At 42.5% G+C, this 15,301-nt stretch overlaps 1 protein-coding gene across 11 annotated transcripts in view; it reads left to right on the top strand.

The window, feature by feature from the left end:
• Window positions 1-15,301, top strand: part of ACVR1 (activin A receptor type 1) — a 69,635-nt gene that overhangs the window by 38,294 nt on the left and 16,040 nt on the right. For all 11 annotated transcript variants that reach the window (XM_068949440.1, XM_068949445.1, XM_009666526.2 and 8 more), the window contains 4 exons: window positions 2,764-3,030; window positions 3,523-3,740; window positions 10,758-10,857; window positions 14,675-14,821. In XM_068949440.1, the coding sequence (XP_068805541.1) occupies window positions 2,764-3,030; window positions 3,523-3,740; window positions 10,758-10,857; window positions 14,675-14,821 (732 nt within the window). The remainder of the gene's footprint in view (window positions 1-2,763; window positions 3,031-3,522; window positions 3,741-10,757; window positions 10,858-14,674; window positions 14,822-15,301) is intronic.

The following is a 15,301-nucleotide window of genomic DNA, read 5'->3' as shown; positions in this document are numbered from 1 at the left end:
TAAGGCTAGAATAAGCAACCCTTCAAAGTTGGCTTTGTGCGTAACGAGAATGCCTTGTTGCTATAGAGAGCGTTTAGCTTGTAAGTATTCACTGAAGCATCTCCTGGTTTGCATGTGGTGCCTTTTCTCTTTCTGTAAGCACAATCCCATCGAAGCCGGTGGCCTGCTGAGGCTGGAACAGCAGGGATGCAGGGCTTTAGCAGGTTCTGCAGTCTGAATAAACTTTTGTGCTGGAGTAAAATTTAACCTTTCTTTTTTTTTTTTTTTTTTTTCCCCTCAAACCGAGTGTGGCACTGCAGTGGCCTTAGTGCAGGAAGTGCTGGCAGGCTCATTGGTAGTGCACCACGGAGCTGGAAAAACCTACCGAGTAAACAAAGGAGCAGTTCGGACATAAGGAATAACAACTCTCATGAAGGAGAGTTTCTTCCTTTCAAGTCCCGAAGTTCTTCAGTTCTTTACCAGATTTTTAAACAGTGGATGAGTGATCTGTATTGGTCCATGAACATACCAGGACCTGTAGGAGTTCACGTGTGTGCGTACATATCGTCCGGGTCATGCTCTGTTGAATGGATCCACAACCGTTGTCCGGTCAGATCACCTAGCGTACCTCGAGACTAGAGCAGTCTGCCCGGAAGGATGGTAGTGCCCGTAGAGTTGCAACGCGCTGGTTTGTTGCTCTTCAGGGATGTCAGGTCCGCTCTGCCTGGCAGGTTAACTTGTAGTTGCTTCCTGGCCCCTCCTGGCACTGTAGGAGCTCCCCCAAAAGGTGCAAGAGAGGAGGAGGTTGTTTTCAACCAGAACTGTTCTGGCTTTCCTGAAGTTTCCTTGGCCTTAAAGGGCCCTAGGTCCTAGGGTCAAGAGAAGAGGGAAACCGGCTGGAGCAGGCCGCACCCCAGGCGAATGTTCCTTGCGGAGTCAGCGGGGCTCCTGGCTTGTAGGTTAGTTGTCCTACTCTGTCTATGTAGCAGCTGTTTTTGCTGTAACTAAATAGCAGAAATGGCTGTTACTGCAGCCTGCAGAGTTCAGCTTTGTCCTAGCAGGCCAGTGTTTGTTAATGGCAGTAGGAGCGTTGCCCTTGCTGGGAGGGACCACAGTCCTCGCTACGCGGCGGGCTGTCCAGTGGAAGCTCTCCTTACCAAGCGGGTGGCGCTCCGACTCTGGGGCGGACCGGGACTATGACTTGGAAGAAAGTCTGTTACAGATCTTAGGCTTTAAACGCCGTCAGTGATTCCAACAATACAAACCAAGATTAAGGTTGTACTTTACAACACCGGTTGTTTTTGCTGTTGGTGTGCGAGGAGAGGGAACAAAACATTGATTATAGGAATCTGTTTGACCAAAAAAAATTCCCCACAAAATTAGGGGAGCTGTGCTACTCCTGAAACGAAGTTTCTGTATACCTGTGTTTGAAATCAGTGTGACAGACCCTGTTTGATTTCAGAACTTCTCCCCTTAGTTTTTGTTAGTGATTCAAAAATGGAAAATTTTATTTCCTCATTGCGAGAGGAGAGAGGAAAAACAAAGGAGTTAGGTTCCCAGTGGGCAGACCCTAATGATAGGCTTGAAAAAGTCACACGCATGTTGCACTCAGCTGCTATTTTTAGGAGCATCCACTGCATTTGTGGTTGGAAATTGTGTGTGCTAGAAAGAATTGACAGAGTGTGTAAACGTAAGCTGACTTGTCGTAAGCGCGCGTGGCATGTGTGCCGGGGTGAGCGGCGGCACGTGTTCTCTCCGCCAGAATTGCGCCTCTCAGTTACGTGTGACGGCACAGTCGGTAGCCGCTCGCTGGTCACCAGGATAGGTAATTGGATGGCCCAGAAAACTGAAGTACGCTCTGTCTCTGGGAAGTTCTCCATAGTCCTGTACGCAGTACTTCCTGTTAACTAGTTGTGTTGTCACCTCCTTTAGTCCCTGACCGGATACAGTATGTCAGTACTGGATGTTTAAAAACATGTTCTAGTCAAGAAACTGACTGTGTGAGAGCAGTGTTTTGGAGGTGCAGGTGGACAGAGCAGCTCTTCTAGCTAGGGAACTCTGGACGTTTTGCTGAGGACGCTTGGAAGTACAATTGTCCATTTTATATTTTAAAGAGTTCTTCCATTTACTTAAAGCTTTTGGAGTTAGTGTATTGCGCCTAGTAATCGTGCGAGCTGCTGCTTTTTTTTTGTCCTTGGTTACTCACGTTTGCAAGGTACTGCTCAAAGGCTTATCTTCCTGGGACAGATGGTTCAAATTTACTTTTAAAAGTAAACTGCTAAAACCCACTAAATCCTGTGTGGCTGTGTCTACTTGGAACTTAAGTGACTTTGATTTGAAATTTTGTTAAAATAATGTCCAAAATACTTGAGAATAGCCACTTTCATATAGAAATATAATGTGATTTAGCAAATTCTACTTGTAAATTTACACTGTTGGTTAATGCTCCTCTGCTGCTGTAAATGACCCTCCCGTGTTGTATGCATGCATAGGCTACGTGCGTAAGGCAGCGTAAAATGTCACTGAACGCTGGAAGTTTGAGCACTTGTGGTGGGGCAGATATGACTGGTATTTCTTTGGTGCAAGCTTGTATCTTTGTCTTGCTGTATCAGATAAATTAGCATCATCAGCTCCTACTTGATGGTTCTTCAGCCCGAAGTGCAAGTAATATATTTTTTTTTTCCCTTAAACAGAAGATTTTATTGTCTAAGAGTCAGTCACATCAATATAACTGAAGCTATTAAGGATATGATCCACTTTTTCCTCAACTTTCCCTTTTTACAGATGATGAACTGAAGCTAAATATGGTCCACTACGAATGTGTGTGCGAAGGCATGTCCTGTGGGAATGGAGATCGTTGCCAGGGCCAGCAGTGCTTTGCTTCCCTGAGCATTAACGATGGTGCTAAGGTTTACCAGAAGGGCTGCTTCCAAGTCTACGAACAAGGGAAAATGACATGCAAAACACCTCCATCTCCTGACCAGGCTGTTGAGTGCTGCCAAGGATACCTGTGCAACATGAATATCACTGCACAGTTGCCTTCCTCTAAAGGTGAAAGGCTAATTTGTAAATGGTGAATTTTGAGAAAGGGAAATGGTTCAGCTTTGAGCTGGTGCGATGGGAGCGAGATGGCCGCTGTGCTGGTGAGAAGTGGGGTTTAAACAACACAGTGAGGCCCTTTCTGCTTTGCTCCACACCCTGCGGCTCGCTGACGTGCATCCGACATCCACCAGTCAGGTGATCTGTGTCGCTGAGTGAGTGTTAGGGGTTACAGTGCACACAAGCGGATTCAGAGTTCGGTTACTGTCTCTGAGCGGGCCGTGATCCCGCAGTCACCCGTGGGATTTGTTTTGAAGGGGCTCAGGTTCTTCTGACAGCTCTGTGGGGAGTCCCTTTAGTGTGTGCGTGTTAAATAGCTCTGCCTGAGCTGTGACCTCTTTCAGACTAGGTGGCTACCAAGTAAAACGTTGCTGTCAGTATTACTGTGTTTTATTTATTTATTTCTTTTTCTGTGTATTCTCAAACTTTTTTTTCTTTTCTAAGGGCAAACCCTTCAGGGAGAAGCTGTAGGTTACAGCATGGAAACACTAATCATTGTCATACTGGCTCCTGTGATAGTACTGATAGTTTTTCCTGCGGTAGCTGTGCTGATCATCCGGAGAATACAGAAAAACCATATGGAGAGGCTCAATTCTAGAGATGCAGAATATGGCACAATTGAGGGACTTATTGCATCGAATGTTGGAGACAGTACATTGGCAGTAAGTAATCTTTATGCTTGGTAAAAGACTGTGTAACCTTTCTTCACTCCTAACACCCCTTTCCCCCCCACCACCACCAATGCAAAAAAAAAAAAAAAAAAAAAAAAAAAAGCCAAGTCAGTGATAAAATCTTTTGCTGCCAGGGGAATGCCACTTAGTGCCAGGACTTCTGTGGGTGAGATTCCTATATTGGGAAGGCTATAGTGTAGATGAAGCTTAAGGAAAAAGGTACTTTTTGCCAGTTCAATATCTTTGACTTAGAGAACGGCTATAAGCCGCAGTCAAAACTGGCTTTAGACACTGCTTCTAGGAACAAAGCCAGTGGGATTCCTGACCTACCAGAAAAACAGGGTATGTGCAGATGTTGGGTAGCTTAAAATGATATGAAAGGTGTTAAAATGCATTGCCTCTCTGATACATCAAAGACAACCTGAAATGTAGGAGGAAAAGATGTGAAGGGTAGGGGAAGAAGAAAGGACAGACCCTAACAGGTATTTTTAACTTTAAAACTTCAAAGCTGACTCCCGTGATCCTAGCTGAAGGGCTCTTGGATGACTAGAATATCAGTGAGATACTGAGGACAGAAGAAAGTAGTGGGAATTTGAAGAAGTTTACTCTTGTTTTAAAATTCAGTTATTCAAATCTACTTTTGTTCACTCGGTCTCTGGAAAGAAAACAACTGGGGAAGTTGTTCCTTTTAAAAGGCTTAAAGAATTTTACCTCTTTGCTTGGGGCCTGGAAAGTGTTCACAACAACTTTTTCATGCTTTATCAAAATTGGGTAGGTAAGGCTTCAGAGACAGCTTGAGGATTGCTTCAGAGACAAATGCAAAGAGGAGAAATTCCCTTCTTTTTCCATTTTTCAAATCTTTAGGCCTTCTTAAATATGAAGTAGGAAACATTTTTTCCTTCAGCCTTTTCAGTCCTTTCCCTCCTAAATTAGCTGTTCTTCCACCCTTCAGTGAAAGCATGAGGAATAAAAATGGTCCAGAATGCAAATGTATTTAATAAGCTACTTTGTACATTAGCTGGGCATTTCCTTTCTGTATTTTAGACTCTATTAGCCTCTGTAAGAGAGGAGAGGAGCTGAAACAGATGTTTAATTTAGGTAGGGAAAAGCCTTCTGTATCTTTTTGAGAAAGTGTCGGTTGCCACCAACTAGGGAAGCAGTTTTGATTGTGCCATATATGTCTGTGTATTTTATATAAATGTTGTTGCTCCTCTTTGCTGGAAAGTTGATAACTGCTCTGCAGGCAGCTGTGGGAACTTACTAGAAGGAGAATCCTTGATACCAGTCAGAAGTGAAACTAAGCTGGAAACAGTTTATTGCATCTCTGTTTTGACAGAGGTGCTTCTAGAAAACACTGCTGTGAATAAGTGGTGGGAAAAATCATGTGGAAAAGTGTTTCATCACAAGACAGTATGTCCTGACAAAGTTTCCGGGATGTTTGAGGTGGCCAGGGAGGGTTACCATTTCCATGTCGTTGGGAAGGCTGTTCATTGGGGAAGAACAGATCCAAAAAGTGGAGACTCAGACTCCTGGTCATTGAGATGACCCTACTATGTACCTCTTGAACAGCCTGTGTGGGGAATAGGTAAATAACCTAGTCGTCTTCAGCCAGGAAGACCTGGCCCTCTTGAAGGGGGATGTGATAGAGAGATACAACATCATGAGCAGTGAGGAGAGGATGGGTAGGGACCAGTTGTTCGCCACCTTCTCCAGTACAAGAGCAGGGGGAAGCCTCAAAAATGAGCAAGTAAGAGTAAGGATAAAAATAAAGGACGATGGTTCTTGACACAGCAGTAATTGAATCAGTGGAACTTACTGCTAAAGGTTTTTGTGGATCCTCTGAGTTTCTGTGAGCGCAAAGAGAGACAGGATTTGAAGACCGGAGGCTGCTAATTACATAACCCTCCTCTCCCCCCAAACAAACAAAAACCCCCAAATATCCTAAATCTAGCTGAGGGAGTCCAATGTGGTTGTGTGGAATGTGCTTGGAGGCTGGCAGAGTATCATCACATTCCAGTACTCCTTCTGGACGTTGCTTTTGGCCACAGTTCAAGATGAGAAACTGGCCTAGAGGGTCCTTGGGATAGCTGCTCTTATGCTCTGTCCTGCAGCCCAAAAATCATATCAAAAGTCTGGAAGGATACTCTGTGATGGGATACCAGGCCGAAGAAGCACAGAGGACAGGAGAAACAAGACTGATATTTTAACTGGTAGTTTCCCTGTTAGGACAGAGCAATGGAACATGCCTCTGTCCTGCAGTTTGAAATGTCAAGACAGTTTGCGTAACTGCAGAATCGAGTGTGGTGCAAACTGCAGGGGCTTCCTAGCACTGCCCTGCTATTCTGCTTCAGCTTGGCCCTGTAAAAACTATACCTGCTAATCACTTTTTAAATGTTTTTTAATGCGTTTGGCTCTCCTAAGTTAGCCCACAAGACATGATTCCCTGTTACTGTTTTAAAACAGCCAGTTTGGATATGTTCAGCATGAACTAAGCCTGACTGTAAGTAGGTATCTGTTTTAAAGCAGCGACTTCCACCTTTTACCAGCTCTTGTCTCTTATCAGTATAAGTATCCGTTAGAGCATTTCCATTCCCTCTGCAAACCCTTGAAGTGCTCCAAGTCATCTAATGCTCCTTGGAGACAGTGATTAAAGCCGGGAAGAAGAAAACAAAAATTCTTTTCACAAGAAAGTGGAAAAGTTACTGGCTGTAGAGGCTTGATATAACAGAGCTGTTTTGTTCTCAGCTATCAAACGCTTGTAACTTTGATTGTAGTGCCTCTGGTGTGCCTCTTGAGTGTTGGTAACGGAAAAAACAGATAGTTCCTTGTCTCTAAATGTTCATCTCAACAGTAAGTCTTTTTATGTTCCAGGCTTTTTTCTCCTGTATGCTTTAAATCGTGGGTTTTGTTACACATCAGATTTGTTTACATTTAGGATTAGTCTCCATAGGACAGGAAATACTTACAGCCCGAAGCTTCCTAATGGAGAATGGAAAGAGCTGTGGCCTCTTCAAATCTTGTTTTTACAGTCATTTTTTGCAGACAAGTTTTTGTTCCTTTCTGATACAGGCAGGAAGGAAAAAGGGTTCACAATTTGGATAAAACAGCAAAATGTCATTTTTTAAAATTATCTTTCTGAGCACTTAAAGTTGTGAGAAATGAGATTTCGTGGGATCTGGCTGAAACCCAGAAGTACAATTTGCTGGAGATATTGGGAAGCTGATTATGGTTATGCTTTTCCATCCTACTTTCCTTTGTAAAGGAAAAAACTTCAGTAGTGTAGTGCATACAGAATTTCTAACTACAAAAGTAGCTGGGTATTAACATTTTAAAAAGCTAATAGGATTTTAACATTTGGTTACACTCTTATTTGCTCATGCTTTCTATGAGCTTACAGTACGCTTCTGTGCACTAAAAACACCAGTGAGTAAAGCTTTTAAGAAAAAAAAATTTGTCATGGAAAAGCTTCTGGAGTATCAATTACCTCTGTCAGCTAGACCAGACAGGTAATACTCCTATCACCTTGCTCATTTTAAAACTACTCGCAGTTGTTTATAGTTGTGCCAGGCTGGAATAGTCTTGGAAACTATTCGTGCCTGTTGTCTGTCACAGACTGAATTGTTTGAGGGAATATTCGTCTAGCATGGTTTGGCCGTTTTGAGTGGGCTTGGCAATAAATTACTTGAGTTATGTTTTTTAAACAGGTTCTAATTTGGGACAGGGACTTGAAACGTATCATGGAAACCCCTGTGGTGCCACAGATATGCTTGTTGCCATTCTTCTCAGAATTCTCCATTTTGGGCCAGTTTAAAAGCTTACAATTTTAAAAATATGTTCATGTGCTAAGAGGGCTTTCTGCTTGGCAGCTGAAGTTTGCTGAAGATCTCAAGTGCATATCTGCCAATTTTACTGAGTTTTGCAGGAGGCTGTCGCTTTTGCTCATCACCAGCTGTATTCTTTCTTTTTTTATCTGATTTTGGCTGTTTGTCTGGATACCAAGCACTCCCAGGCAAAGGCCACTGCTGTTTGTGTGGATCAGTTGTGTTGCGCTATCAGTGACTTCTTGTGTGCATGCAGGTTGTTTTAGCAGTGCATGTGCAGAAAGTCTTGATGCATCTCAGACATACTGGACTTCTGTTGCTCTCTTGATTTTTTTCAAATGTTAGCAGATGTGCACGTGCCTCCGTTCCCTCAGAGATGCGGTGTGCTAGTTGGGCTGCGGTGTGCTCTGCTAGGAGACTGGGGACGCTTCTTCCCAGAGCGAAGGTTGCTCTGTGCTGTGGCGCTGGCTGCGGGGCCGAGGGTGGACAAGGAGGGGGTGCGGTGCTTCTCCTGTTAGTGTGGCAGAGGAGGAGGCTGTGTGACTTGACTGTATAGGACTGAAGGCAAGAGCAGAAATAGGAGTTGGGATGGGAAACGGGCAGGATGTGAAGAGTGTAGAAAGGGAAGGAAGTTAGGAACCAGCGCGGACAGAAGTGGAAGCCTAATGGAGGAAGAGGAGTGTAAAGGACAGAACTGGATATAGGCTGGAGTGAGGGAGGAGTGAAGAAGAGGACAAAGGCCTGCAGAGAGAGCCCCATCCCTCCTGAGCCTATACTTGAACTGTTATTCCCCAATTATCTCAGTTTTCTGTTTAACGAGTATGAAATTGGCCCTAACCAAAGCATGCCTCTTCTCCCCTTTGCTTACCTGTTGAAGGTAATGAACTTCTAGAGCTAGCAGTTGTTGCCATACTGCAAATAAATCATGGAAGAATCTAGTCAACTTTGCAGATGACCTCTGTAACAGTAGAAAATTGCATGATTGGGTTTGTCTTCACTGCTTCTTACTAAGTTAATTTTTATTTTTTTTTATTTGATTGCTTAAACAAAAGTGACTAGTGCCATTAAGGTGCCTTGTGGTATTAAGGCATCTGCATGGGGCTGACAAATATGATACAGAACCTGCAGGACCCCTGTGTTTCTCTGGAGTGGTATCTGGGGGTCAGCAAGATACACCAGGACATCTCAAATAGCACTACGTACTGTATTTCGGCAGTGGAGCGGTACTTGCTGTGTCAAAGCAAAGTTGGGCGTTCAGGAGTAAGGAAACGAAGATTGCTAGAACAGCCTTAGTTCTGCTCTGTTGTATCTGAAGCTTAGCTTTACATGGGTGCGTAGCTGTCATGAATCCATGCTCAGACTTTCAGAAGCGAAGGACGATTGTATGGGCATGACACAGCCTGGACTGCTTCGCAAACCCACCCCCTCCATTCAGGTCTTAGTTTTCTGAGAAACAGAAACCTTTTCTCTGAGAGGTTGAATTTTGGGGTGTTCAAGTGCTGCCATCTGCTGGAATGTGTTTCAGTAGAGAAAATATTTTATGTTTTACTAGAGAAGACTTCCAGTGTTTTCTGTGGGAATAGGTGAGCCAAGCAGGGTAAGCAAATCTTCAGCCCTATTAAAATCAGTGGCCTTAAATGTATACTTAAAATTAAAGCTTGTTTGAGAAGGATGTGAGGCCTTTCCCTCACATACACATCATATACTGTTTGGGATGGTGAAAAGAGTTTATGAATGCAAACTGTAGATTACAAAGGTGTTCTGGACTGATGCCCTTCTGCTCTGTAGAAGGGCAGTTTCAGTGCTGGTGCTCAGCGAGCTGCTCTGTCGTTACCGGGGTTATTTGCCCCTCGTATATGCTGAGTGAAGGTGCTTGTGGGGTGTTTCCTGACTTGTCTGGTCAAGACCTGCTGTTCAATGAAAGTGAGCGGGAAAAACTGAAGTAGAGCAGACAATGCTCATGTGAATCACTGTCTTGAGTGGGCATTTAACCTCTTCCATGGAGGTGGCTGTGAGCTTGATGACATATGAAGTGCAAGCTGTAACCTTTCCTCTTGGTTCAGCTAGATCCAAAAGAAGAATCTATCTGTAATTTTTTTCAGCAAAACTGACACCTCGATCATCAACTTAAATGGTCAGGCCAGTACAAATGTATATGTAGCCCACATCTAAAAGGCGTTGAAAACTTAACTTGTATAGCAGGAATTGTTGGTCTTACCATTTACACTTAAAACTCTTTGGCTGTGACTGTTTCAAGAGTCTGTTTGAGAGCTTTGAGGAGTGCGCGTTTGTCCACAGGGATTCTTAAAGCAGACTTTGAGAATATTTGATCCTGCAGACCAGTAGTGCTGGGACATGACCTTAGTGCTAATTAGCAAAACCACATCTGTGTTCCTCTGCCCTTCTAGTAGTCTTTAATGAGAAGAAACCACAGGTAACTGGAAGAGTGGGAAAAGTTTGTATAAATTTCTCCTACATTTAAGCCCTTCATCCTTATATGATTAGCAGAAAAAACAGCATATATTTTTGAATGTTAAGTTCATTCCTTATTGAGGTGCCTCAAATTAGTGCAAGGCATAGAAAATATTGAAGAAAAGTTGATATCAAGCTATTTCAGATAGGTCACAGATGCAGAATTGCGAGGGCATAAGCTAAATGGGGGAATGGCAAAGTGCTGAAAAATAGATGTGGCTGGAATCTCGTTGTGGAGGACAGCTGGTATGCCGCAAGTGAGCGCAAAGGTTCACAGGCAGCAAATGTCGTTTACTTCCTTTTAATTTCAAAAAAAAAAAAAAAACTTATTTGGAACACCAAATAAGAGACAGTAAAAAATCTGAAAATAAAATGACACTTGGTTTGCTTTTTCTTTTCACGTTTATAAAATTTCCAATAGAAAGTGGTATGAAACTTGTATCTCCCTTTGCCCTCTCTTATATATGGCATGCTCTTTGACACAGTCGAAATCTGGCGAAGAGAATTCTCTCTGCGTCTGTACAGTGGTGGTAACAGTAGGATCTTGATCCTGGGTGGCCTATCGATATTGCTGGTGCCACGGTGACACCAATAGTATTAAGCTTTAAGTTAACCTATCCTGGGAAGAAGTGGAAGCCTGTACCTTTATGTATTTAAATAGGAAAAAAAAATGCAATTTCTCATGCTGTGAACTTCTGATTTTCCTTTTGAACAGGATTTACTGGACCATTCCTGCACATCTGGAAGTGGCTCTGGACTTCCTTTCTTGGTGCAAAGAACAGTGGCTCGCCAGATCACGCTTGTAGAGTGTGTAGGTTAGTAGAAGCCTTGTTTACATGTCTAATGACAGGTCTTAGTTGCAAATGCACAGAGAAAGTTTTGTCTTCCGTCCTGATCAACTCTTTTCTTCAGTTGTTCAGATAATACATGAAACTTCTCAGTCTTCAGCTTACAGAGCGTTACAGCTTTTGGAAAGTGAGGTGAAAAAAATCATTTGCGATATATGTAGAAAATGGGTAAATATTCTCTGTGTTTTGTTATCATTGAAAATGTTGATTTTTTTTGTTCAGTGAGGTGATGTTAGAAAACACAAACTAGGCCTGTTTGAATGGGCACTTTTTAGTTTTTTTTGTTTTTTTAGAAAAGCTAACTCACTTTGTTTTCAAACCAACTATGAAACAAATATTTGTTAATTAAATGGTGTTGAATTAGAAAGCTTTAGAATTGGAAATAAAACATTTGGATTTAAGATATCTGGAGTTGAAGCATTAAGCTCAGTAGCTAAACTAGCCTTTTAAAAAAAGGCATGATTCTGTGCCGTTAGAAAGGGAACATGGATGATGCAGGTTTTAAATCCTCTCAGGCTGAAGAAGGAGTTAACATTGGGAGACTTGTATTCCTGGGTGAACGTTCTGACAACTAGGGACCATACAGAAGACAGATTTCGCAAGCCTGACTTTCGCCAGGAAGGCTCCAACTTTTAAGTTGCGCTGGTATCTGGGTGCCATGGGACTGAATCTTTTTTTATTTATTTTATTTATTTTTTTAATACAGAGCACTGGCTAGCAGCTCAGTGATGCTCGTTTCTGCCTCTCTTTGGCATCTCTGGTAGCTTGCTTGCTCTGCACTGTTGCCTTGGGACTGTGCAGGCTATGATGTACTGTTGCTGCTCTTCTCTCCCCCAAGAGTGGAAAAGCCCCCTGGTAATCCTTCCCCAAAACTGCTTTGGGCTTTTGGTTTTTTGCAGCACTTCGCCTAAATTTAAGGGTCCATTACATTCTCTTCAGCAAATATCTGCATCTGCAGTGTCTTGTTCTGTTTACTTTATCACATCGTGCTAATACTCGTATAGATAAACTTGTAGATAATGTTCCTTGCTGACAGGGATTTTGGATGCAAGCAATAGATTTAAAAATAAAAAAAGTTACATTAGCATAGAGCTGATGGTAGTGCACATTGCACGTTAAAGATATAAAAACGGAAAGCATATATAGTATTTCCTTCAGTAAGAGATGGGTTTTAAGTGCTGATGAATTCCTCGTTGCTGGAAAATGCTAGCTGCTAATGTTTTTGCTTTTGAACTTAAAACACAAACTGGAAAAAGTAAATATTATTTTCTTCAGTAATTGTAGTGTTTCTAGATTCTCTTGTTAAGTTTTAAATTATTTTAAGTTTTAAAATATTTTCCCCCCCCCTCTTATAAAGAGGAAAAATGAGGAATTTTTTTGTCTTAGTGTTTATCTTTGTCAAGTGACGAGCACAGTTCAAAATCATAGGAAAAAGGGGGAATACCCCACCTTTTTGTTTACCATCCTTTATTGTTGCGGTCCTGAGATAGCAAAAATTTCAATACATGCTTGAAGAACAAGGTAAAATAATTTTGTTCGTCGTAATGACGTTCAGTTGTGGTAGTTGCTTTATTTTGTTCAACTAGAAACCCCCTGTTTTGAGGATTGGCTCAGATGCGGGGAGAATAAATTCAGTTTCCTAAAGCCAAACTGTTTGTCATGTTTAGCCCCATGTCTGATAAATCCCCCATCTGTCCACGGTTTGAGAGTGATTTTGAAAGCTGCAGTTGCCTGTATTAAGAAAACTTGGGTTCAATTCATTTGAAAAATGGACATCTGAATTTTCAAGTAGTCAGAAAATGAAATTGAGGATTGCTAATTGAATAGTGTTAAATTTGAATTTACTAATTTTAGGAAGCACTTGTGTCAAAGCTATCCTGAGACAGAGGCTTTGAGCCAGCATGCTATACTGGCATTAAAGAGGTGGGTAGAGGCATAATTGATTCGATTAGGAAAACTGTTTTAAATGTATTTTATGCTGCTCCTTCAATGATTTGAACCCAGTGCAGTTAAGTTTCCTGTAAATTGCTAGAAGTTTTAACTCTTCAGGGTGCTAAATTGGGCCCCAAACTAAAACAGGTGACTTGCTGTGAGTTCGTAGGGGCCAGACCTGTGTTTCACCAGTGTTCCTTCGCTTCTGGCTACAGTACGTACTGAGTAGGCACAAGTGTTTACGCTTGTGTTAAATCCAAGTGTGTTTCTTCTGATGTTCTGCAATTTCTCTTCATCAGAAACTGTTGGATATGATACATATGATGATATCAGGAGGGTTCTCGTCTGCAGTATAGAGACATCTCTGTCTGTGTGTGCATGTGAATGTGTGGGTCTCTCTGGAATTATGCCTGCTCCTAAGTTAGCTCTGGCTGGCGCTGTTTCCGAGAGACTGTCTATTTTAGCCCGTATAGCAGAACTAGATGAAAGTTCTCGCACAGGAAGTCTCTTCTAGGTGACAGCATTAACGCATCAATGCCGGGTACTCCTTTTCATTCGATTACACCTGCTGCTGATTCATACATGCCTCCTGAAGAGCAGAGCAATGGAAGACAGAAGTCAGATATTTATAGTTGTCACAGACAACAGAACACATTGCATGAAAATTGAGGCAATCGTTTAGACTGTGATGGAAGTAGTAATTACAAATTTTTCTGGTGTGCCTTGTCCAGGATATTTCTTTGATGTTGGGCACTTAAAAATGTTATATGTTGTTCTAAGCTATTTGGGTAAAAGGTTGGCATGCAGAAAACGTATCCTGGCCCCCATCTAAGGGTGAGGTTTTTTGTTTGTTTTGTTCTTTAATCAGCATTCTGTATGTTACATGTCTGGCTATGCTGATCGTTTTTGCGAGGGCTGATGATACAGGAAAAAAGTAAAGGCTGTTATCCCCAGCTGTATCCCCAGCATTTATATCGTTTCTGTCCTCCTAGCTTCAGGATTCGTAGATATATCTGTATTATGTACACTGACCGGAAATATGTTGTCCAAGTTGCGTGAGCTGCAACTGCGCCCGCTTTGCTGGTGGTGGGGTAATTAGGCCTGCCCAGGACGAACACTCTGCATGCTGCGCCAGCGTGGAGGAGGAGCGACCCGTGCTTTCAGAGCCTGCTGTCTAAACAGACAGGGAAAACTTAAGGGGTGGTGAAGCACAGCGGGAAAGTCAGGTGGTCAGGAGAGTCTGCAGTGGTGGTGGAAGTACGTCAGTATGGTGTTTGGGCCATAACTGTTTTGAGTTTTTTTGTTTTAGGAGGGGCGGGAGAGCAGACGCGTTAGAGAGGAACTGTCTCCAGTTACTGTTCATCTCTGCTCATTGGTTGGTTTTTGCAGGCATCTTGAGTTTGAGGTAACCCTGCCTCAAGGAGTTGTGTGTAAAGTGGTTCTTTTCTTTCTAAGCAAAGAAAGGAATTATCATTGCAAAGAATGAATTTTTGAAAACATTAGAAGCAAATAGGTGGGATTATAGGAGAAAAAAATTTTACATGTCTCCCATAGCCTTGTACACTGTACAATAGCTACATCAATGGTATTTCATGCGTGTGTACACATGTGTATGAATGCACCCTAGGAGTAAGCTCATGCTGTTATTAGAAACTGGCTTGGGTTAACGGCTACATGTGTTTGCATATCGTCATGTTAGTTTTGCTATGTAAAATATAGGACAGTGCCACATACTGATTTTAGTGCCTTTACTTGGGCTGCATTGAATTCCATCGTGTTAGCTAATCTGGCCCTATGAAGATTGTTGGTTCAAAAGTTTTACCGTCTTCCCCCCCTTCCTTCCCCTCTCCAGGAAAGGGTCGTTACGGAGAGGTTTGGAGGGGTCAGTGGCAAGGAGAAAATGTTGCTGTGAAGATCTTTTCTTCTCGGGATGAAAAATCCTGGTTCAGGGAAACTGAATTGTACAACACTGTATTGCTGCGGCATGAAAATATTTTAGGTAAGTAGAACAACAATATTTATTTTTTTTCTACTGTAAATCACATAAGACTGAGCAGTTCACTTGCAAAGTACTGCGCAGTTGCCAGGTATCTTGCACTCTTCAAGGTTTGGTTCTTGTGTCTGTGATAAATGGTTGAAGGGGATTCAGAGGGGGAAGAGACTTGTGGGAAGGTGCTGAAATCTGAGCTCTGTAGTTGGGGAAAGAGTCACAACAGCAATGATCCGTTGCCCTTACGTAGAAATAGTCTAGCAAGAAGCAATCAATCCGATTTATCAATTGTCGGCAGCACAGCGCATAAAGAAGAAAGGAGATGCCACAAATCCCCATGCAAAAGAATTCGGCCTTGCAGCTTCTGTGACAGCGTAGCTTGGGGGCTAAGCAGAGGATTTGGCAGTGGATCTAGTTTTGATATAACTTTAATTTACCTGGGAGAAATGAGGGGAAGAAATGGGAGAGATGAGGGGAAGAAGAATAGGG

Source organism: Struthio camelus, chromosome 6 (genome assembly GCF_040807025.1).
Source record: "Struthio camelus isolate bStrCam1 chromosome 6, bStrCam1.hap1, whole genome shotgun sequence".
NCBI lineage: Eukaryota > Metazoa > Chordata > Aves > Struthioniformes > Struthionidae > Struthio > Struthio camelus.
Note: the sequence above shows the minus strand (reverse complement) of the source record. Positions and strands in the feature narration are given on the sequence as shown.